The sequence below is a fragment of the Ranitomeya imitator genome, chromosome 2 (genome assembly GCF_032444005.1).
Source record: "Ranitomeya imitator isolate aRanImi1 chromosome 2, aRanImi1.pri, whole genome shotgun sequence".
Taxonomy (NCBI): domain Eukaryota; kingdom Metazoa; phylum Chordata; class Amphibia; order Anura; family Dendrobatidae; genus Ranitomeya; species Ranitomeya imitator.
The window spans coordinates 285,713,027-285,738,456 of NC_091283.1; the positions used below are offsets into that span (position 1 = coordinate 285,713,027).

Below are 25,430 nucleotides of genomic sequence, written 5' to 3' on the forward strand. Positions count from 1 at the left end.
CGACAGGACTACAAGGGGCCCTCGGAAGGTGAGTATATGTTTATTTTAAGTCTTTTTTTAACCTGTTATATACGTGGCTGGGCAATATCCTACGTGACTGGCTAATATACTACGTGACTGGGCAGTATACTACGTGTCTGTGCTATATACTACGTGGCTCTGTGCTGTATACTATGTGGCTGGGCAACATACTATGTGGCTGGGCACTATACTATGTGGCTGGACACTATACTATGTGGCTGGGCACTATACTATGTGGCTGGCCAATATACTATGTGGCTGGCCAATATACTACGTAGCTGGTGTTAGGGTGGTCTCAGGGATATTGGATGGCTGCCAGATATGAGGATGCTCCAGAGCAATGATGGACAGAGACAGACGTAATCTGTTTCAGATGCCATAAGGTTAATAGTTCCGCACAGTCAGTTATATACACTTTTGAGTAGGCGTATACATTATCTTCGTGCGCGAATCAGCTGTTTATTACATATGAAATCACCATTAATTCCACTAAGTGATCCTTACATAAGAGGTAACCTGTGGGCAGACACGTACGGTGCTAAGGTCCATCTAATTAACCTCACCTTTGTCAGCAATTCTAATTGATAATCAATAGTCAGCAGAATTACTTAGCAAAGCTTTGACATGTCCGGGCATATTCTATTAGACTAACAAATATATATGTGAATTATAAGAATATATCAAGGTGGTCCCTGATTTCCCCATCACTGGGCAATATACTACGTGGGCTGTGCAATATACTACGTGGACATGAATATTCTTGAATACATGATGCGTTAGAATCGGGCCACCATCTAGTGTGTGTGTGTGTGTGTGTATGTATGTGTTTATATGTATGTATGTATGTATATATATATATATATATATCTTCTGTTTTTACTCAATTTTTGCAATAAAAGAAAATACTGTTTTATTCTAATCAAGAAAACTTTTTTTTTTGGTGGTGTTTTTCTCCATGTTTTGGTGGTTGAATGTTGTTTGGGGGCTCTGCAGGGTTGTACCCATATGTATACTGGTTGCTTTAATCCCGAATTATTGTGATGGTATCTGTATTTGAGATTCTGTTGTTTGACCATTATTAGGCATGTAAGTATCGTAGTATCTAGGCCGCCCCATACTATCGAGTACTTGGGGGTGGAGGGCATTCAGCCGAACTCTGTCACACCTTCTGAGATGCCATGTTTGCTTTTGACAAGAGCAAGTGGTTAAACTGCCAGGGTTTTTGTTGCAGCAGCACCTGTGCTGTCCTTGAGGTGTACATCTATGTTCTGGGGCCCAAAAGAGTAAATTTAAAAAAAGTTTAACATGTTAAAAAATAATAGAATGTGTCTTCTGCTTTTTTGTTTTTTTTCTTCTTCCAAGAATTGTTGGTGTCTATTTTCTTTTTTTTAAACATTTTAATATTTGCTTTTTTTTCTGGTGTTTTTCTTGTAATGTAGGAAAGCCTAAGGCCAAAAATAAACCCCATAAAACACTGTATATGTTGACTTTGGTGTCAAGTACAATTTTTTTGGACAATAAGATGCATTTTTTTGCCTCCAAAATTTTTGAGAAAAGGGTGCGTCTTATAGTCCAGATGTACCTTATAGTGGCTCTAGGCAGGGGGGAAGTGACAGAGACGGAGGAGCAGGTTACAGGAGGCAGGAGCCAGGAGCTGCATCTTACACGTCTGCCCGCTGTTAAAGAACATGAATATTCACTGCTCCCCACGCCCATAGTCCCTCTCACCCATAGTCCCTCTCACTGGGCCTGTGGAGCAGTGAATATTCATTCTCTTTAATACTGGGCACACATGATCGCCCAACCACTAGTAAAGAAAATGAATATTCACTGCTCACCACACCCAGGAATATGGGCGTGGGGAGAATTGAACATTCTGGCAGCTGACCTCGGCGTGTGGAGGCTACTTACACGTTGTGCGCTGCTTACACTCTGAAATCAGCTGATGGAATTAAACATGGCGCTGAGCAGAGGGAAGGTGAGCAAAACTGTTTATTTTTTTATGTAAGCAGCGTGATGGGGCCATGTTTACCAGGATTGGGTGGCATCTATACCATGATAATGATGGGAGCCATGTTTACCAAAATGAGGATAGTGGCCATGTATATCAGGTTGGGGATAGGGGCCATGTATACTATGATGGAGATGGGGGCCATGTATACTAGGGTGGGGATGGAGGCCATGTAAACCAGGATGGGGTGCCATGTATGCCAGGAAGGGGGGCCATGTATACCGGGATGGGGGCCAGCCATATATACCAGGATGGTTAACCATGTAAACCAGGATGAGGGTGGGGGCCATATATTTTAGGATAAGGGGCCATGTATACTCAATAGAGGGGACGTGTACCTGGATTGGTGGCCATGTATAACTGAATGAGGACATACATACCATGATAGATGTTATATATACCTGAATGGAGCCACTTATATCAGGATTGGAACATATACAGATCTGGCAAAAATTAAGAGACCCCACTACACAGTTTTCTAAAAATCACCATCTCTACATGTCTGACAGCCATTCCAGGGTCAGTTCAATTCCAACCAAAGTACACCTCATTCTACTTAATGTGCTTCTTATTAGATGATCACCTGAACCAAATCTTATTTAACAAGGGAAAGTAGAAAAAACACTGTTGTGGTCTTCACAATCCTCTTGCAATAGGACAAGCTGGATGACCAAACAAGTGCTAGGAATAGCCCTAAATTAATTTGAATGAAAAAATAATTTTTAACAATGTCAATGGAGTTGAAAAGAAAAGTCTTGAGTGAGGAAAAGATGGGCTCAATTATGGCTTTACTAGTAGAAGGACTGTAGTCCATTACAACAAGGTCAAGCAGCAGATATTGGTGACAACAAAGCTACAGACCGGCTGAGGGCAAAAGCGACTCTCCACTGACCGGGATGACCATCATCTTATTCAAATGTTACTCAGCAACCCCAGGATGACATCAAGTGACCTACAAAAGGAATGGCAAATGGCAGCTGGGGTGAAGTGCACGGCAAGAACAGTTCATAACAGGCTCCTAGAGGCAGGCCTCAAGTCTTGTAAAGCTAGAAAAAAGCCTTTCATCAATGAGAAACAAAGGAGAGCCAGGCTGAAGTTTGCCAAAAACCTAAGGATTGGACCATAGAGGACTGGAGTAAGGTAATCTTCTCTGATGCGTCTCATTTTCAGCTTTGCCCAACACCTGGTCGTCTAATGGTTAGACGGAGACCTGGAGAGGCGTACAAGCCACAGCATCTTGCACCCACTGTGACCTTTGGTGAAGAATCGGTGATGATCTGGGGATGCTTCAGCAAGGCTGGAATTGGGCAGGTTAATGTTTGCAAAGGAAGTATGAATCAAGCCACATACAAGGTTATCCTTGAAAACCACTTGCTTCCTTCTGCTCTGGCAATGTTCCCCAGCTCTGAGGACTGGTTTTTCCAGCAGGACATTGCCCTATGCCACACAGCTAGGTCAATCAATGTGTGAATGAAGGACCACCACATCAAAACCCTGTCATGGCCAGCCCAATCCCCAGACCTGAGCCCCATTGAAAACCTCTGTAATGTAATCAAGAGGAAGATGGATAGTCACAAGCCATCAAACAAAGAAGAACTGCTTACATTTTTGTTCCAGGAGTGGTATAAGGTCACCCAAAAGCAGTGGGAAAGCTGTGATTAAAAATCATGGTTATTCCACCAAATATTCATTTCTGAACTCTTCCTGAGTTAAAACATGAGTATTGTTGTTTCTACATGATTGAGAACTTGTTTTCTTTGCATTACTTGAGGTCTGAAAGCACTGTTCCTTTTTTCTTATTTTGTCAGTTTCTCATTTGCTGAACATAAATACAAATTTTTTAGCTTTAAATTTTGGAGACATGTTGTCAGTACTTTATAAAATAAAACAACAATGTACCGTATTTTCCGGCGTATAAGACGACTTTTTGACCCCTAAAAATTGTCCCAAAAGTCGGGGGTTGTCTTATACGCCGGGTACGGCGTGTGCAGGGAGCGATCCTGGATGTCGGCATGTGGTTCCCAGGGTCTGGAGGAGAGGAGACTCTCCTTCAGGCCTGGGATCCATATTCATGTAAAAAATAAAGAATAAAAATAAAAACATGGATATACTCACCCTCGGACGGCCCCTGGCTCACAGCGCTGCTAGCGTCTCCCTTCATTCCTGAGAATGCAGAGAGTGAACGACCTTCGATGACGTCGCGGTCAGGTGACCGGTCACCTGACCGCTCATGTGACCGCGACGTCATCGAAGGTCTTTCCCTCTCTGCATTCTCAGGAATGGAGGCAGATGCTAGCAACGCTGTGAGTCAGGGGCCGTCCGAGGGTGAGTATATCCATGTTTTTATTTTTATTCTTTATTTTTTATATGAATATGGATCCCGGGCCTGAAGGAGAGTCTCCTCTCCTCCAGACCCTGGGAACCACACGCCGTATAAGATGACTGGGCGTATAAGATGGCCCCCGTCTTATACGGCGGGCATATCCTAAATTCCATATGTTATATGGAAAAGTTGGGGGCCATCTTATACGCCCAGTCATCTTATACACCAGAAAATACGGTACATTTTACTCAAAAAATATACATATAAAGAGAAAAATCAGAGAAACTGAAAATTTTGCAGTGGTCTCTTAATTTTTGCAAGAGCTGTGTATATAAAATGTAAAACCTCGGTGCGTCTTATGGTCCGGTGTGTCTTATAGTCCACAAAACATGGTAATTTCTGACCGTGGTGTTTTTGAACACAAAAAAGCTTTTATAAAAGCCTCAAACTTCTGTGTGTGAATCAGACATGAGATCTGACGTGATAGAAGATTACAGTGCGGGGAAGACTGGAAACATTCATATAGACGGCTGGTGTTGATGGAGTCAGTGATGGACTCTGGACAAATGTTTCTAGAGCCGTAGTAGAAGATGAAGATGTCGTCCTCATCATGAAGTAGTTATTTCTCCTGTCACGTGTAATGAATATCTCCTGCAGTATTGCTAATGCCGATTCCAGTGACTGTAAATGAGATTAGAATTAGCGTTAAGGAAGATGAGTCTATGAGGAACGTATTCAGCTGCCGACTCCGAGGAACAAACTATTTATTGTCTGTGGCCTAAACTTTATAGGTTCTATTAGTAGATGTCAGAGAAAAAAACAATGCTGTAAAATAATAAAAATATAAACATATAGTCCAAAAAATATGACGCACCGGACCATAAGACGCACCCCAAATTTTCAGAAGGAAAATGGGGAAAAAAAATGTGTCAAATGGTGGTCCATCATAGAGTCCGAATTCAGCTTACCGTGGGAAATCGGTAGCGCTGGTGGAGGGTGGTCACAGGGGGTGTTCGGTGCTCCGGCAATGATATGACTCCTATCGTAGACTGGTGCAGCAGCTTCTGTGGTTCTCGTGGTGCGGTGGCTCCTCCCACATTTTCTGAAAGCCCGGAGCACCCGCACATCCATTGCTGTGAAGCATTGGCCTCTGGGAAATCCCATCCCAGGCTGGTTCAGCAAGTTGATCAGTGCTCAGGGTTGTGGGAGCTACGCTGTCATTTTGTGAAAGCCCTCGAGCCCCGCACATCCCCACTGGTGCGATGCGGTGGCCTCCAGTAAAATGGCCTCTGGGAAAATGCTGCAGCAAATTGAGATCTCATCTCCCGAGATCTCAATGTGTGCATATGCCGACCTGGCAGCCATTTTCCCAGAGGCCATTTTACCAGGAGACACCACATGGCAGCAGTGTGGATGTGCGGTGCTCCGGGCTTTCCAAAAATGTTGGCGGAGACCCGCACCACTGCACACCGCCGAATACTGCCGCACCAGCCTAGGAAGGGAGTGTGATCGCCCTGCAGTGTGGGACCACCATAGAATCACCCGACTCCTGCTCTCGTCACACTAATTGTAAGTATATTCCGACTAGAAGGCGCACCCCCATTTTCCACCAAAAATATTTTTGGGGAAAAAGTGCATCTTGTAGTCTGAAAAATACGGTAATTGCTGCTTGGGTCCCTGCCAGACTCTGTATTTTCGGGTCTGTCCCAACAAACTTGTGATTCCTACAGCAAATTAATTGCCGAAGCAGTGAGTAACATAGCCAGTGATTGGTTGCATGGAGGAGATGTCTTACTCAGTAATTCAGCTTATGTTCCAGTCCATACTAGACTAGAGAATACAACATCTACACGTTCTGTCTTCTAAAATGTTTCCCTTGTTATCTTCAGTAATTTTATTATTTCACAGAATTCTTTGTAATGATTCATCGTCTCATCGTCTTCCTATTCAGGTCCCTACAATATCCGATACTTTCAGTAGACATCTTCTATATTAAGAGAATTTTTCTTAACTACCCATCAAGAATGGATATGAAGAGGGACAAGATGGCCGAGAGGATATTACACCTCACCCTAGAGATCCTCTTCCGTCTTACTGGAGAGGTGAGAGATTTTGATGGCGTCACATTACATCATTCTTATTTATGGCAATAAAACTGTTGGACAGAACTCAAGAGGTGAGGAATCTGGAAATGTCTGTAGTGACATTTATTAATGTGTCTCTCCATAACCAGGATTACATACTAGTGAAAACGACCTCTAGTGAGCGCTGTCAGGCCCCTGTGTCTGAGGGATGGGGAAGACCCCTGAACCCAATCACGGGGCCTCCACCTCACCCCCTGATACATGAGGACATCAATGACCAAAAGATCCTAGAACTCACCTACAAGATGATTGTGCTGCTGACTGGAGAGGTGACACTGCTGGGAATGCTAGGACATTATACAGTAACGCTATGAAGGGATCGGGGATGACGGTATCATTGTATGTGTCAGGTTCCTATAAGGTGTCAGGATGTCGCTGTCTATTTCTCCGTGGAGGAGTTGAAGTATTTAGAAGAACACAAAGATCTGTACAATGACGTCATGATGGAGGTTCCCCAGCCCCTCACATCACCAGGTAATAGGATTAAATACACATGGCCTATAATTATCTGTATGTAAAGCATGAATTCAGTCCCTGTATGTGTTTCCTCCAGATCTATCCTGTAAGTGGACACCAGAGAGATGTCCCCGTCCTCTTCTTCCACAGGAGTGTAAACAAGAAGCTCCCAATGTTCCTCAGGATCATCAGGTAGATGGAGAGAAGGTGTCATGAGATCTCCCCTATGATGTGTAGACGGTGGTGAAGGTCTTGTGCTCAGTCTTGTTTTATCCACCAGTATTACATGTTTCATACTGGTGTCACGAGAACGGTGGAGATGGCAGGATTAGAGCTGATCATAGATGTGACTTCTCCATCTGTCTGTGACTTTTACATTATTTATTTCAGGGTGAAGATCTGATCCATATTAATACTACAGAGACATATGTGAGGGGTGATGAGCTGTGTAAAGAGGAGATTCCTACATATGGCTACCGAAGTGAGTAGTGACCACTAAATGCAGAGAAGTCACAGATTCTTTTCACTCACCGGCTGTGGCTGCTTTATCAATGGTGTGGTTCGGACGTGGCACAATTGTGATCCCCATTTTGCCGGTAGAGCATAACATTCTCCTCCATCCAGAAATATTTAAATGGCTTTGTGAAAACCCTTTTGTATAGCGCTTACAACCTGCAGGTGTAAAGCGGCCAGGGTGGTAGTCGTGGCAACGAGCTGTAGTGTTTCCACACCCTGGCGTCCCACAGATGAAATACAGAGTCTTTTCTGTTGTGTGTGTGTGTGTGTGATGTGTGCAGCAGAGTACTCATTTCAGTTCCCTCGGTCTCTTTCACTCCAGCTTCAGGATTCCAGGTTCCATAAAACACTGCAGCGTCACAGTTCTTTTCAAACAGTTCAACTTTACTAATAACATGGGCACCCATCACTTTTGCAGCACATTTCACACAAAGCATCATATCTTGCACTTTCCCTTCCTTCTGAGCAGACTCCATTTCCTCTATAACCTCTCCTCTCCCGGGAATCCATGCCATCTCTGTGGACAATCTGTGTCCCTTCCGTACTTCCTGCATCACCAGCTCCCTGTCAGCCCCTTGTCCGATTCCATCTTGCAAAGGTGCCGGGAGTTCCATCTTACTGACTTCCGCCCCAGTCGTAGATCCCAGAACCGCCCTGAGGATGATCCTATTGAGCTGATGCCCGACTGTATTATTCTCCAGCCTGGGGCCCCTTATTGCCATCTGCAGCTTTACCCCCCAGCCTGTAGCTGTCTCATACACGGTATGCACCCTGCCCTGGGCAAGGCTGCCGGAATGTCTGTCTCTAATCAGGAATTATCCTGATTATACTTCCCTGCTCCTTGCTGTACCTCCCCTTTAGTTAACCCCTGTGCTGCCTACCTCCTGCTCTATTCTATGTTATCATCTATCACTACTGTGCCCCCCCACTATTCTAGCCCCACTACAGTTCTAGCCTATCCTATATCCTATTCTAGCCCCAATCCTATAAACCGTACCCATTGAGTACATTCACATTATGGTATGTAAACATTACATCACCTTAAAATATATAAACAGTAATACACAGTGAGGTGCCTCATGTGAACGTGTGAACAGAGTCCAGGAGAGAGAAGGCCCACGAGGGTCCCGCCACCTTCTTACACTGGATCCACCTACCCATTTGGATTAGAACACGCTGACCGTTACCTGCCCAGGTCTGTAGACTTCCATGCCAAATAACAACGTACGTAGAATGTGCTGACAAGATATTATGATGGGCCTGTAAGAGAAAGCGGAGGGTAATGATGCTGTTGGCTTCCTAGATCCCTGATATCTTATTGGATTAATCTACCTTCTCCCCCTTCTGTGCTGCTGAATGTGATCATATGGTCCCTACAAGACCAGGTCCAGTCTTTCTGACCAAACTTGGCTTTTATGATCGACAACATTAAATGTGCAGTGAGGCCAAGTGTGAATTTCTGTACAATAACAGTTTCCCTTTTTCCTGACTTTTCAATTTGTATTAAAAACTGACTAATTTCAAGGAGGCTTGTGATGAACTACATAAAAAACATTACACCTGTGCCATGATCTATCTCTAAGCTGTGCGTGGTTCATGGCTGTAAAATACATTTATTCCCGCCTACAGGAGATGTGTTGGCTCGAGCTCTGGTTTCATAGATTCACTCCACGCCATAAATGACATTATGTTTTCGATCCTGAGGAATTCAGATTACTGCACAATCTCTCCTGAAATGGGGGCGCTAATACTTTCTCTACTCTTCTTGTCAGGACTTATAGTATCTCCAATTGTCCACCATTAATGAGTGCAACTTCAGTTTAGTGTTGGAGTTCTCCCCTCGTACATACTTTATTAGGGGAGATGTAACATATTTTTTATTCTATGTTTTTTATTTTTAAATGTTCATTCTGGTTGATAGTTTGATTGTGGTAGGATCAGCCTGCCTCAGTTAGGCCTGTCCCACACGTCCAGATAATTCCGGTACCGGAAAAATCTGTACCGGAATTATCCGTGTCCGTGTGCTCACGTGGCACACGTGCGGCATCCGTGTGCCGACTGGGTACCACATGCACCGTGCAGGAGACAGCGCTACAGTTAAGCGCTGTCCCCTGCATCTGGTGCTGAAGCCGCCATTCATTTCTTCTCTCCAGCAGTGTTCGCTGGAGAGAAGATATGAAAAATCTTTTTTTTTTTTTTTTTTTGTTTCAAAAAAAAGATCCCTGTCCCCAACCCCCTCACACCCCCTGTGCGTCCCCCCGCTGTTAATTAAATACTTACCTGGCTCCCTCGCTGCTTCCTCTCCTCGCCGCAGCTTCTCCTGTATCAGCGGTCACGTGGTACCGCTCATTACAGTGATGAATATGCGGCTCCACCCCTATGGGTATGGGTAATTACCTCTTCCAAATGTGCAAGATCTAAACTGAAGATGCCCCAGCTCTGCAGTATTATAAAAATTACTTTTTAAATGTCTAATATTGTTTATTGAAACTCATCTGATAGAAAATATTGGCACTTACGATAGTTTAGATTGCCAAGAGCCACCGAGCCCCATACTCTAATTACTCCAGAGAGTTTATACCACTACTCATATTTTACTGATGGAGACTGCTGAGTTTGAACATTTTGATAGATTTGTTTTTGTCCATAGTCACAGTTTTTGACTACAGTAGTTACTGCCCAACATACTCCCATTTTTCACATCTGACATGTCGCTTTTTGTGGTGATAACTTTGGAATTCTTCACAAAGTTTAATAGGAAACAAATGGATCTCACAAATTATTTTCCAACGTCTCTTGAATCCAACAATACCCTGTATATGGTTGTACACTACTGTCTGGGCACATGGCAGGGTTAAGAAGGGAAGGATCACCATTTAGCTATTTGAATGCATATCTTGTTGGAATAGATTCCAGACACAATGTATTGGTTACCTGGCAGCTCAAAATATGGCTCCCACAATCAGGCTTGGCACTATCTGCTCAGCTTTGCAGATCCCAAGGATTGCCTTGCTCAACATTCTTTACATGGATCTGTTCTTACACAGAGATCCCTAGGCTTGGGCCATGGTGAAACCTGCTGTTCTGTGGAGTGAGGTGGGATGACGAATAGTCAAGTAGTTGGGTCAGATCCACGAGGGCAGAGAAAATACAAAATCATAAGAAGCAAGATTAGTCACTAAGGGGTCACAGCAGCTGAGCACAGAGGACTGAACCAGAGGAGAAGAAGGCTGTATCTGGCATCTTCCTGCAATTTGCTTTGAGCTTCAGTAGGGTGGGGTGCTTTCCAATTGGCGAATGCAGGAAGCAGATTACTCCAGATGGATAGCACACACACCTATAATGCCTGACTGGATGGCACTACAGTTCACAGCAACCCTAATCTAAGTGGCTGAGCAGAGCCTGCACCATCGAGAGCTTCTGGTTCCGATATCGCCTCCATCCCCAGTGCTGCCTGCACAATGAATGAGGCCATGCCTGGTGACAGAAGTAGGGGTGGCAGGTGCAGATCCTAGGCGAGATGGTACACACCATTTTCACAAGCCTTAATATGACAAAATGCAGAAAACCAGAGCAGTTTAAAACCTCATAAAGTGACTCCATTATGGAAATGGTAATAAGTCGCCCCCAGGGCAATGGGGTGCTCGGTACCAGGTCCGGTCTCGAGGGGAAATGTCACGGTGGCTGCGACCCAGTCCGTGGCCCTGGGCCTCAACGTTAAAGGGGAACGATCTTTTAAGGGAAAAGTGTTTAAAGTCTGTCATGACGCCACCTGTGGAGTTCGGTCAATATTGGGACCGATGCTGCATTAAAGGAGTCTTCTGGGGGATGTTGTGGCAGCACTGATGTTACACTTCCCACAGGTGAAGCAGGGTCCTAAGACGTAAGGCGTGAATGGTATGTGCCAGTGAATAAAGATAGGACACAAGTTGTAAGTCTTTACCTGGTTTACTGCAGTTGGCTGGCCACAGTCCAGGGCACCAGGCATGGGTGGTGATATGGCCCGGCCAGTTCAGAGGCAATGAAGGGTCCCCTTCTCCGTGTGAGCTCCGTGAGCCTTTCCTCTAGCGCCTCTTGAAGATGAATTCCCTGCTGCCTGAAGTTTCCTACAGTGTACTCCAGTTTCCCCCAGTCCTGGGACAGTTACCTGCACAACGGGCAGCTCGAGCCGTTTTACAGGGACTCTATCACGCCCCGGGCTCCTTACGTGCTGCTGCGTCTCAGGCGAGGTGTGGGCCAATTACATACAGTTTCTGGCCCTCCGGTAGAGTTCCACAAAAGCCTCGGGCTCCCGGTACCTGGTTCCAGCGCTTCGGCTTAGAGGGTGCTCGGTCACAGTTCACCTCTGAGCCCTGTTCCTCTCATTTGCTCCTTTCCTCTCTAGGTACTCCACATCCAACCCTCCAGGTTCTTTCTCCTTTCCCAGAGGTTGCAGCTCCCTCGTGGCTGTCAGACCTCTCTCCTGCTCTGCGGCTCTCCTAGATGTCAGTCCACTTCATTGTTCCTCTCCAACTAACCTAACTCCTCCTCCAGGTCAGGATACATATAGCTGGGGGACGCTCCCCTGAATCCGGGTCTTGAGCTCCCCCTCCTGGCCTGGATTCAGAATGTGTTGCATGTGGGTGCCTTGCCTGGTGAAGAGAACTCCCTTGCCTCTGATCATGACATTACCTTCCCCGAAGGAAGAAAAGCAATATCACTGTAGCAAGCGATTACCTGGGGTGCTACATTAACCTTCAGTGAATTAAGCTATAGTAGTGACTATTTTGACTCCACAGCCACTTTCCAAATATTAGCACGCAGTGGATGTTGGAGAGTGAAAACTGTGAATATACCATTTTATTACTCACCACATAGTGCCCAGATTGCGCTCCAAGAGACACACACCATAAATTAAGTGGGTTCTTCTCACAATAATAATGACAACTACATGGGTCCTAATTTTGATTTGGGCAAACTGAAAGGCTCAGAAGCGACGGGAAGATTTGACTTTGTGAAAGTGGATATAGATGGATTGGTTTATAAAAGTCATATTGCTATTTGAACATTTCCATTGAAGAAGAACTCGCCACCTCTCGTGGTACCCTGTTCCGCTCATTGATCACCCTCAGGCCGGCGTCACACTGGGCGTAAAACAATACGGTCCGTATTTTACGGCCGTAATACGCAGAAATGTTCCCAAAATAGTGATCCGTATCTCCTCCGTAGGCAGGGTGTGGCAGCGTATTTGCGCATGGCATCCTCCGTATGTAATCCGTATGGCATCCGTACTGCGATATTTTCTCGCAGGCTTGCAAAACCGACATCTAATGGATTTATGGGCTCAAATGTTCGTTAAAACATATATACAGTGTATATATATATATATATGTATATATATATATATATATATATATATATATATATATATATATATATAAATATGTCGTTGAGACACATATATATATATATATATATATATATATATACACTGTATTTATATTTCATACAGCGCTAGATAGCTTTAAAGTTGGTAATTCAATTGCCGGCTTTTGCTATCTTCTTCCTAAACCCGACATGATATGAGACATGGTTTACATACAGTAAACCATCTCATATCCCCAATTTTTTTGCATATTCCACACTACTAATGTTAGTAGTGTGTTTGTGCAAAATTTGGGCTCTCTATTAAATTAAAGGGTTACATGGCAGAAAAAATTGGCGTGTGCTCCCGCACAATTTTCTCCGCCAGAGTAGTAAAGCCAGTGACTAAGGGCAGATATTAATAGCCTGGAGAGGGTCCACGGTTATTGCCCCCCCCCCCCCCCCCCCGGCTAAAAACATCTGCCCCCAGACACTCCAGAAAAGGCACATCTGGAAGATGCGCCTATTCTGGCACTTTGCCACTCTCTTCCCATTCCCGTGTAGCGGTGGGATATGGGGTAATGAAGGGTTAATGCCACCTTGCTATTGTAAGGTGACATTAAGCCAGATTAATAATGGAGAGGCGTCAATTATGACACCTATCCATTATTAATCCAATAGTAGTAAAGGGTTAAAAAAACACAAACACATTATTAAAAATTATTTTAATGAAATAAACACAAAGGTTGTTGTAATAATTTATTGTTCTCTCAATCCACCTGAAGACCCTCTCTCTGTAACAAAGAAAAAATAATAAACCAACAATATACATACCTTCTGAAGATCTGTAACGTCCCACGATGTAAATCCATCTTGAAGGGGTTAAAATATTTTACAGCCAGGAGCTCTGCTAATGCAGCGGTGCTCGTGGCTGCAAAACCCCGGGGAATGAAGGTAAAGTAGGTCAATGACCTATATTTACCTTCATTTGCGGTGATGCGCCCCCTGCTGGATATCCTCATATGAACTCGAGCCTGGGAGCTTTCCAGGAAAGTTCCCACGCTCGAAGGACATCCAGCAGGGGGCGCATCACCGCAAATGAAGGTAAATACAGGTCATTGACCTCATATATGTGTCTCACTGACATACATATACATATATATATATATATATGTATATATATACCTATTCTATGTGTACACATTTATTCTACCTATTCTATTGTAAGCTGTCAGTGTGATTTTACTGTACACCGCACTGAATTACTGGCTTTTCTCTCTAACACCGCTGCGTATTTCTCGCAAGTCACACTGCTGGTCCGTGTGTAATCCGTATTTTTCTGGCTTCCATAGACTTTCATTGGCGTATTTTTTGCGCAATACGGTGACAAATGCAGCATGCTGCGATTTTCTACGGCCATAGAAAGCCGTATAATACGGATCAGTAAAATACGGCAGATAGGAGCAGGGGCATAGAGAATAATTGGGCCGTGTGTAATGCGTGTTTTACGGACGTATTTTATGCGCTCATACGTCCGTAAAACTCGCTAGTGTGACGCCGGCCTCACTGTCAAAAGTTTTTTTTTCTAATATCCAATATGTGCCTCCTCCACTTCAGTTTCATCCCATTGCTTCTAGTATTTCCTTGTGCAAATGAGAATAAATCAATAAAGCTATTTTTACAAACCGTATATACTCGAGTATAAATTAAGACACAGTCCTATAGAATATACAGCAAAAACCGTCTATTCAAAGATAAATGTACACATCCTCAAACAATATTTTTGAGAAAAGAACGGTAGAATGCAAAAAAATATTTCTTTAAAAAAATTTTTTGATCTTTAATATAATCTTGCATAAAGGGATTTGTTCGACAAACATTTTTTGCAAGGCATATATTTATAAATTTTGATATACTATTATCAGTCCATCTGCTGTGCAAAAATATTTATTGTGATTTTATGCTCCCTCCCTCCCTGTTTTCTTGTCGAACAAATCCCTTTATGCAAGATTATAATAAAGATCAAAAAAAATTTTTTAAAGAAATATTTCTTTGCATTCTACCGTTCTTTCCTCAAAAATATTGTTTGAGGATGTGTACATTTATACTCGAGTATAAGCAGAGTCACCTAATTTTACCTCAAACTGGGAAACTTATTGACTCGAGTATAAGCCGGGTATGCATTGTCCCCTCATCCCGATCCTTGTATGCGTGGCTCCTCATCCCTATCCTTGTATGCGTGGCTCCTTATCCCTATCCTTGTATGCGTGGCTCCTCATCCCTATCCTTGTATGCGTAGCTCCATTCCTATCCTTGTATGAGTGGCTCCTCATCCCTATCCTTGTATGCGTAGCTCCTCATCCCTATCCTTGTATGCGTAGCTCCTCATGCCTATCCTTGTATGCGTAGCTCCATCCTTATCCTTGTATGCACGGCTCCAACCCTATCCTTGTATGCACGGCTCCATCCCTTTCCTTGAATGCACGGCCCCATCCCTATCCTTGAATGCACGGCCTCATCCCTATCCTTGAATGCACGGCCCCAACCCTATCCTTGTATGCACGGCCCCATCCCTATCCTTGTAGGCAAGGCCCCATCCCTATCCTTGTAGGCACGGCCCCATCCCTATCCTTGTAGGCACGGCCCCATCCCTATCCTTGTAGGCACGGCCCCATCCCTATCCTTGTAGGCACGGCCCCATCCCTATCCTTGTAGGCACGGCCCCATCCCCATCCATGTAGGCACGGCCCCATCCCCATCCTTGTAGGCACGGCCCCATCCTTGTAGGCACGGCCCCATCCTTGTATACTTATACTCGAGTATATACATCAACTTACCATTTTTACAGACAGTTTTAGGAGAAATGTCCAAAAATATAAAGTTCAAGGATATTTTATTGAAAAATAATTGGTTTTATTCTTGACAGATGACTGTACCTGGAGATCAGAGGGACAGCTTACATCTTCAATTTTAAAATCAGATGATCTTGAGATCTGACAGGATACAATTGAAGTGAATGCCATTACTCCAGATATACTATCATCCCTTCACAGCAAAGATCTGTCATCTGATTCAGTACCGACTACTGAGAAAAATCAAAGACTCAAAAGAGGCATTAAAAAACAAACTGCTCCTAAAGCAAGAAAGTCCTTTTCATGTTCAGAATGTGGGAAATGTTTTAACTGCAAACATCATCTTGATAGCCACTATAGAACTCACACAGGGGAGAAGCCTTTTTCATGTTCAGAATGTGAGAAATGTTTTGTAGAGAAAAAACATCTTATCGAACATCAGAGACGCCACACAGGGGAGAATGCATGCGTAGCTCCTCATCCCTATCCTTGTATGCGTGGCTCCTTTTCCTTATCCTTGTATGCGTGGCTCCTCATCCCTATCCTTGTATGCGTAGCTCCATCCCTATCCTTGTATGAGTGGCTCCTCATCCCTATCCTTGTATGCGTAGCTCCTCATCCCTATCCTTGTATGCGTAGCTCCATCCCTATCCTTGTATGCGTAGCTCCTCATGCCTATCCTTGTATGCGTAGCTCCATCCCTATCCTTGTATGCACGGCTCCAACCCTATCCTTGTATGCACGGCTCCATCCCTTTCCTTGAATGCACGGCCCCATCCCTATCCTTGAATGCACGGCCTCATCCCTATCCTTGAATGCACGGCCCCAACCCTATCCTTGTATGCACGGCCCCATCCCTATCCTTGTAGGCACGGCCCCATCCCTATCCTTGTAGGCACGGCCCCATCCCTATCCTTGTAGGCACGGCCCCATCCCTATCCTTGTAGGCACGGCCCCACCCCTCTCCTTGTAGGCACGGCCCCACCCCTATCCTTGTAGGCACGGCCCCACCCCTATCCTTGTAGGCACGGCCCCATCCCTATCCTTGTAGGCACGGCCCCATCCCTATCCTTGTAGGCACGGCCCCATCCCTATCCTTGTAGGCACGGCCCCATCCCCATCCATGTAGGCAGGGCCCCATCCCCATCCTTGTAGGCACGGCCCCATTCCCATCCTTGTAGGCACGGCCCCATCCACATCCTTGTAGGCACGGCCCCATCCCCATCCTTGTAGGCACGGCCCCATCCTTGTATACTTATACTCGAGTATATACATCAACTTACCATTTTTACAGACAGTGTTAGGAGAAATGTCCAAAAATATAAAGTTCAAGGATATTTTATTGAAAAATAATTGGTTTTATTCTTGACAGATGACTGTACCTGGAGATCAGACGGACAGCTGACATCTTCAATTTTAAAATCAGATGATCTTGAGATCTCACAGGATACAATTGAAGTGAATGCCATTACTCCAGATATACTATCATCCCTTCACAGCAAAGATCTGTCATCTGATTCAGTACCGACTACTGAGAAAAATCAAAGACCCAAAAGAGGCATTAAAAAACAAACTGCTCATAAAGCAAGAAAGTCCTTTTCATGTTCAGAATGTGGGAAATGTTTTAACTGCAAACATCATCTTGAAAGCCACCATAGAACTCACACAGGGGAGAAGCCTTTTTCATGTTCAGAATGTGAGAAGTGTTTTGTAGAGAAAAAACATCTTATCGAACATCAGAGACGCCACACAGGGGAGAAGCCTTTTTTCTGTTCAGAATGTGGAAAATGTTTTGTGGTTAAATCAGAACTTGTTAGACACCAGAGAACCCACACAGGGGTGAGGCCTTTTTCCTGTTCAAAATGTGAGAAATGTTTTGTAGAGAAAAAACATCTTATCGAACATCAGAGACGCCACACAGGGGAGAAGCCTTTTTTCTGTTCAGAATGTGGAAAATGTTTTGTGGCTAAATCAGAACTTGTTAAGCACCAGAGAACCCACACAGGGGTGAAGCCTTTTTCCTGTTCAAAATGTGAGAAATGTTTTAACCGGAAATCGGATCTTGCTAAACACCAGAGAACCCACACAGGGCAGAAGCCTTTTCCTGTTCATAATGTGGAAAACGTTTTGTGAAGAATTCACAACTTGTTAACCCCTTTCTGCCATTAGACGTACTATTCCGTCCATGTGGGGTGGGCCCTACTTCCCAAGGACGGAATAGTACGTCCAGAGCGATCAGCCTCGCTCACGGGGGGAGCGCGGCCGGGTGTCAGCTGTTTATCGCAGCTGACATCCAGCACTATGTGCCAGGAGCTGTCACGGATTGCCCCCGGCACATTAACCCCCGGCACACTGCAATCAAACATGATCGCAGTGTTCCGGCGGTATAGAGAAGCATCGCACAGGGAGAGGGCTCCCTGCGTGCTTCCCTGAGACCCTCGGAGCAACGCAATGTGATCGCGTTGCTGCGAGGGTCTCTTACCTCCTCCTCCCTGCAGGCCTGGATCCAATATGGCCACGGGGCTGCATCCGGGTCCTGCAGGGAGGTGGCTTACCAGCGCCTGCTCAGAGCAAGCGCTGGTAAGCGTCCATGCTGTGCCTGTGTGATCGCTGATCTGACACCGTGCACAAGCAAAGTGTCAGATCAGCGATCTGTCAATAAAAGGCAAAAAACAACGCTTTATTATCATACCACTGAACAAAAAGTGGAATAACGTGCGATCAAAAAGACTGATATAAATAACCATGGTACCGCTGAAAACGTCATCTTGTCCCGCAAAAAACGAGCTGCCATACAGCATCATCAGCGAAAAAATAAAAAAGTTATAGTCCTCAGAATAAAGCGATGCAAAAATAATTATTTTTTCTATTAAAAAAATGTTATCGTATAAAAGAGGCAAAACATAAAAAAATGATATAAATGAGGTATCGCTGTAATCGTACTGACCCGAAGAATAAAACTGCTTTATCCATTTTACCAAACGCTAAACGATATAAACGCCTCCCCCAAAAGAAATTCATGAATAGCTGTTTTTTGGTCATTCTGCCTCACAAAAATCGGAATAAAAAGCGATCAAAAAATGTCACGTGCCCGAAAATGTTTTCAATAAAAACGTTAACTCGTCCCGCAAAAAACAAGACCTCACATGACTCTGTGGACCAAAATATGGAAAAATTATAGCTCTCAAAATGTGGTAACGCAACAAATATTTTTTGCAATAAAAAGCGTCTTTTGGTGTGTGACGGCTGCCAGTCATAAAAATCCGATAAAAACCCGCTATAAATAGTAAATCAAACCCCCCTTCATCACCCCCCTTAGTTAGGGAAAAATTACAAAATTTAAAAAATTTATTTCCATTTTAACATTAGGGTTAGGGCTAGGGTTGTGGCTAAAGTTAGGGTTAGAGTTTGGATTACATTTACAGTTGGGATTAGGGTTAGGGGTGTGGTTAGGGTTACCATTGAGATTAGGGTTAGGGGTGTATTTGGATTAGGGTTTCAGTTATAATTGGAGGTTTCCACTGTTTAGGCTCATCAGGGGCTCTCTAAACGCGACGTGGCGTCCGATCTCAATTCCAGCCAATTCTGCGTTGAAAAAGTAAAACAGTGCTCCTTCCCATCCGAGCTCTCCTGTGCGCCCAAACAGGGGTTTACCCCAACATATGGGGTATCAGCGTACTCAGGACTCATTGGACAACAACTTTTGGGGCCCAATTTCTCCTGTTACCCTTGGGAAAATACAAAACTGGGGGCTAAAATATAATTTTTGTGGGAATTTTTTATTTTCACGGCTCTGCGTTATAAACTATAGTGAAACACTTGGGGGTTCAAAGCTCACACAACACATCTAGATGAGTTCATTAGGGGGTCTACTTTCCAAAATGGTGTCATTTGTGGGGGGTTTCAATGTTTAGGCACATCAGTGGCTCTCCAAACACAACATGGCGTCCCATCTCAATTCCTGTCAATTTTGCATTGAAAAGTCAAACGGCGCTCCTTCCCTTCCGAGCTCTCCCATGTGCCCAAACAGTGGTTTATCCCCACATATAGGGTATCAGCGTACTCAGGACAAATTGTACAGCAACTTTTGGGGTCAATTTTCTCCTGTTACCCATGGTAAAATAAGACAAATTGGAGCTGAAGTAAATTTTTTGTGAAAAAAAAGTTAAATGTTCATTTTTATTTAAACATTCCAAAAATTCCTGTGAAACACCTGAAGGGTTAATAAACTTCTTGAATGTGGTTTTGAGCACCTTGAGGGGTGCAGTTTTTAGAATGGTGTCACACTTGGTTATTTTCTATCATATAGACCCCTAAAAATGACTTCAAATGTGATGGTCCCTAAATAAAATGGTGTTGTAAAAATGAGAAATTGCTGGTCAAATTTTAACCCTTAACTCTCTAACAAAAAAAAAAATTTGGTTCCAAAATTGTGCTGATGTAAAGTAGACATGTGGGAAATGTTACTTATTAAGTATTTTGTGGGACTTATCTCTGTGATTTAATTGCATAAAAATTCAAAGTTGGAAAACTGCAAAATTTTCAAAATTTTCGCAAATTTCCGTTTTTTTTCCACAAATAAACGCAGGTAATATCAAAGAAATTTTACCACTATCATGAAGTACAATATGTCATGAGAAACCAGTGTCAGAATCACCGGGATCCGTTGGAGCATTCCAGAGTAATAACCTCATAAATGGACAATGGTCAGACTTGTAAAAATTGGCCCGGTCATTAACGTGCAAACCACCCTTGGGGGTAAAGGGGTTAAACATCATAGAATCCACACAGGGGAGAAACCAATCCAGCAAGGGAGGTGACTATATTCATTTTTTTATTTTAACCCCTTAATGTCCAATGAAGGATAGAGTGCTCCCACATCACCGTGGGTCGCCAATGGGTTGGCATGAGACTCCTGTGGTTGTCATAGCCGTATAGCTATGAGCATTGCCCAGCGGTCGGCGCTCATGGCAAGTGAGCATATCTGCTCTCTGTAGCAGAAGCAATCAGACAAGTGCAGCTTCTAGTCTCCCATGGGGACTATTGAAGCAAGTAGATAGTAAAAAAAAAAAATGTTTTTAAAAATCTAAAAAATATAAAAGTTCAAATCACCCCCTCTTGCCCCATTCAAGAAAAATAAATAATTAAAAAAAAAACAAACAAATATACACATATTTGGGATCACCGCATTCAGAATCGCCTGCTCTAACAATATATAAAAAGAATTTCTCCAATCAGTAAAGGGTGTAGCGAGAAAAAAAAATGGAAACGCCAGATTTATGTTTTTTTGGTCACTGCAACATTGCAATAAAATGCAAAAATACACCAAAATGGTAACAATAAAAATGTCAGACCGGTATGCAACAAATAAGCACTCATCCAGCCCCAGGTCCCGAAAAATGGAGACGCTATGGGTCTCGGAAAATGGCAATTTTTTTTTTTTTTTACAATCTTTGGAATTTTTTTTACCACTTAAATAAAAAAGTTTAGTGTCTGTGAGCTTGTAATGACCTGGAGAATCATAATGTCAGCATAATGTAGCATTTAGTGAACATGGTAAAAAATAAAAAACTGTTGTGGGATTGCACTTTTCTTGCAATTTCACCGCATTTGGATTTTTTTTCCCATTTTCCCTTACATGGTATGGTAAAATCAATCGTGCCTTTCAAAAGTACAACTTGTCCTGCAAAAAACAAGTCCTCACATGGCCATATTGACGGAAAAATGAAAAAGCTATGGCTGTGTGAAGAAGGGGAGCAAAAAATGGAAACTAAAAAATGGAAATAACCTTGGTTCTTAAGGGGTTAAATATACCAATCATGAGGAATAAAGTTGACAACCCTTTTAAACATCAAAAATCCCACACAGATAGCAGTCATTATTAGTGATGAGCGAGCACTGAAATACTTGAGTGCTCGATAATTGAGTCAACAGGTCGCATGCTCAGCAGACTTTTCCAGGAGGACTGAGGGGGTAGGAAAATTGCTGAAATGGATGAAAACTGCGCTAAATTGGAATGAGAACAGCATGGGGAAGATGGCTGGATGCATCTGTGACTCTCAGGTCACTTTTGGGATCAATGTTGTCGGGAGTATTACGCCACTTTTAAGGAGTGACAACAAAGCATCCAAAACCGAAAATAAAATGTACAGGGAGATTGGCCCCTACACAAGTCCGTCATTAACGGACAGGTGACGTCACCTTTCAGTCACGCTCCCCCGCTCACCACGCTACTCCTACAGCGGCGCCATTGGCTGAGACTAACCGCTGTGAGCACCAGTGTTTTCACGGGGTGTTGCAGCTTTGGGAGGATGCTCATGCTTCTGATACAAGTGGACATTAGGCAGGAAACTACCACGCAAGTCCGACCACCCTTTATAGGACCACACGTGCACCTGTAAGTGCCTCTCAGCGCAGCAATCTTTTACTGTTCATTTATTTATCAGTTTTAAGGCAGTTTTACACACCACACCTGTCGGATTGCCTGCTGCTTTGGCTTCAGGCAAATTGTGACTAGCGCATTATGATTTGCTGGTTCAGCATTTGCATTACGAAAATAAAATGTGTTTTACAAGTAAAAACATTCGTTCTTGTATATAAGGTATTTAAAAAAGAGAAAAAATAAGTTTCCCTCATCCAGGGGCGGACACAGACAGCTTGGGGCCCCTGTGCAGGAAATGTGTCTGGGCCCCCCCTTCTTTAAAGGCGACAAAGCTACATTATATATATATATATATATATATATATATATATATATATATATATATATATATACTGTAGAATATGCCCATGTATAATAAACACCTGTGTCTACTGCATATGTGACATAGTATACATTAATGTATAAGGGTATGGTTCCACGGAGTAAAGAAAACACTCCTACCCCGTGACCATAGACCTACCAGAGATTAACACCACACCAGGATCTTAATCATTAAAATAAATTTTTATTATACACTTCAAAAATAGCAACATTACAACAACATATAAAATCAACTACCAGTACGCACCACAGGACAATAATATAATAATAATATAATATACAATATAATAGCAGCAATACCCAGAGCAATATAGATCCCTACCAATGTTATATGCAGTATCCAAATTTAATATATAGCAAAAAGAGCAATTTTTACAGAAAATATTAATATGAACCAATTTAACTGTCAAAGTATTAAAAAGAAGACTGCATGTAAAAATTAAAGTGTTTGGTAAAAAAATATATACACAAAAATCCGTGAAAAAAACTAAAAATCATAAAAATATATATATATAAATATATGATATATATATAAGAAAAATGTGCCCATAAGACGGTCAATACATATTCTGCCACATACTAGTGTATATATAAAAAAATAAAACTAATAAATGTGCTAAAGTGCTGTAAACCAAAGAAGAAATGCCACATGCAGGAGTATGCAAGACCCAGCTGATTACTATTACCAAATATTGCTTCCTCACTGAATGAGTAAAAATCACATGAAAGGTGCTATGTGCTGTGCATATGAAGACTATATATCTTTGCCACAAAAGACAGGTAATTACTCAGCTGTAGGTGATGCAGTGAATGCAATAGAGCTCTGTGATATCTGGGATACAATAAAGCGCCCACTAAAGGTGCTATGTGCTATGCATATAAAAGGTCTATAAATGTGCCACAGAAGTATTACTAAATCTAGTGCTAAAAAAGATAATCCACTCAGCTACGAGGGATGCACGGGATACAGTAAAGCACCGTGCTATCAGGGATACAAAGAGGCGCGCACAGAGAGTGCTATGTGCTAAGTGTATAAAGAATCTGTATGTGCCACAAAAGGTTCTGCTATATATAGTGCTCAGCTGCGGGGGATACACGGGATACAATAGACCGCTGTGCTACCAGGGTTACAATGAGGTACTTATATACTTATAACAAATGCAAAAGGGGATCTGAAAATATATTGCCAATGTATACCTTGGGTTGCTGAGTCCTGTGGAAAACGCACCCCGACGCGCGTTTCGGAAGAATTCCTTCGTCAGGAAGGAAAAAAAAAAGAAAAGAAAACACTCCTACCCCGTGACCATAGACCTACCAGAGATTAACACCACACCAGGATCTTAATCATTAAAATAATTTTTTATTATATACTTCAAAAATAGCAACATTACAACAACATATAAAATCAACTACCAGTACGCACCACAGGACAATAATATAATAATAATATAATATACAATATAATAGCAATACCCAGAGCAATATAGATCCCTACCAATGTTATATGCAGTATCCAAATTTAATATATAGCAAAAAGAGCAATTTTTACAGAAAATATTAATATGAACCAATTTAACTGTCAAAGTATTAAAAAGAAGACTGCATGTAAAAATTAAAGTGTTTGGTAAAAAAATATATACACAAAAATCCGTGAAAAAAACTAAAAATCATAAAAATATATATATATACGGTAGAGGAATCGGCAGCGCTTTGGATGCAGCACATGTCTGCTCGGTCCAAAGCGCTGCCGGCTTTTGCACGAGTGATGCTTCCGCATGTGTTCATTGAACACATGCGGAATCACCGCATCCTATACATTGGACTGTGATATTTATCTTGCGGAGACTGAGCGTCTCCGCAAGATAAATAGACATGCTACGGTCTAGAAAGATGTGCCGCATGTCCGTCTCTGCAGGGAAGCTGCGGGTGCCGCTGCATACATAGTGGACATTGGATTCCTTGAAATCACATGTACTATGCTGTAACATCATGACGCTGTGGACTGGATGCTGCGGATGCACACAGCGTCCAATCCGCAGAGTTTACTGACAGTGGAAACATACCCTTATATGTGTCTATGTATTGTACCTGTGTGTTTAATGCAACAGATACAGTATATGTGAATAAAGTCTTCACTGGGGGATGGGCTCAGGGGTCAGTCCCAGCCTGGATCTGATATTGCAGTGATGACTGGAGTCCCGTCAGAGAATAGACCCAGTGATATAGTGACTGTGTTCCCAAGTTCTGAGCTCTCTGGTCCCTGCTGTGTGTGGATGAAAATCCTGCACTGACCAGAGAACACAAAGCTCCGGGGGTCACAGTCAGTAAATCACTGCTTCTAGTCTCTGACTGCAGCCCCTGCCTCCCCTCTTTACTCTGCAAACAATCTGTCACATTCAGACCCTTCTTTACCTCCTGTTCAGGGGGTGATTGAGGTCCTGCACACAGCTGCAGCTTCCTTCCAGGCATGAGTGTGCAGACGCCGTTCTGCACAGGCTGGAAGTGTGTGCAGGGTGAAAGTGCCAGACAGGACGAGGCGGGAGAAGGAGCAGCCGTGAAGAAGACAGGAGGAGATGTCTCACCTCTGCGCACGGATCCTATCCTGAAGCTGCACGCCGGCAGCTTCCTGTCTCGCACAGCCGCAGCGCGGAATTATGTCATTCAGCTGAGCCGCTGCTGTCTGTGTGAGAAAGGAAGCAGGAAACATCTATTCCCTGCAGATCCGTTGCCATTTTCTCTTGCAGGCAGCGGAGCTGCAGGGATTGCTCCATGCCTGCCGCACATGAGGGCAAGCTGGCCAGGGGGCCCCCGGAGCCGGATAGACTGGCCAGATTGCCCTCTATATTAGCCGCTCTGCAGGGGCCCCCCAGAGCCTCCGGGCCCCGGTGCAGCTGCACCGGTTGAACCGGCGGTATGTCTGCCCATGCCCTCACCCTTTAGTTTGTGTTTACACGTAGCCTCTTTGCTGCCTTTTTCCATTTTCTCATTGCTGTCAATGGTG

General features: G+C 43.4%; 1 protein-coding gene across 2 annotated transcripts in view; it reads left to right on the top strand.

The window, feature by feature from the left end:
* LOC138663194 (zinc finger protein 345-like) overlaps nt 1-25,430 on the top strand; it is a 306,522-nt gene that overhangs the window by 55,399 nt on the left and 225,693 nt on the right. For both annotated transcript variants that reach the window (XM_069749349.1, XM_069749348.1), the window contains 4 exons: nt 6,307-6,457; nt 6,589-6,768; nt 6,850-6,973; nt 7,053-7,147. In XM_069749349.1, the coding sequence (XP_069605450.1) occupies nt 6,380-6,457; nt 6,589-6,768; nt 6,850-6,973; nt 7,053-7,147 (477 nt within the window). In that variant the 5' untranslated portion in view covers nt 6,307-6,379. The remainder of the gene's footprint in view (nt 1-6,306; nt 6,458-6,588; nt 6,769-6,849; nt 6,974-7,052; nt 7,148-25,430) is intronic.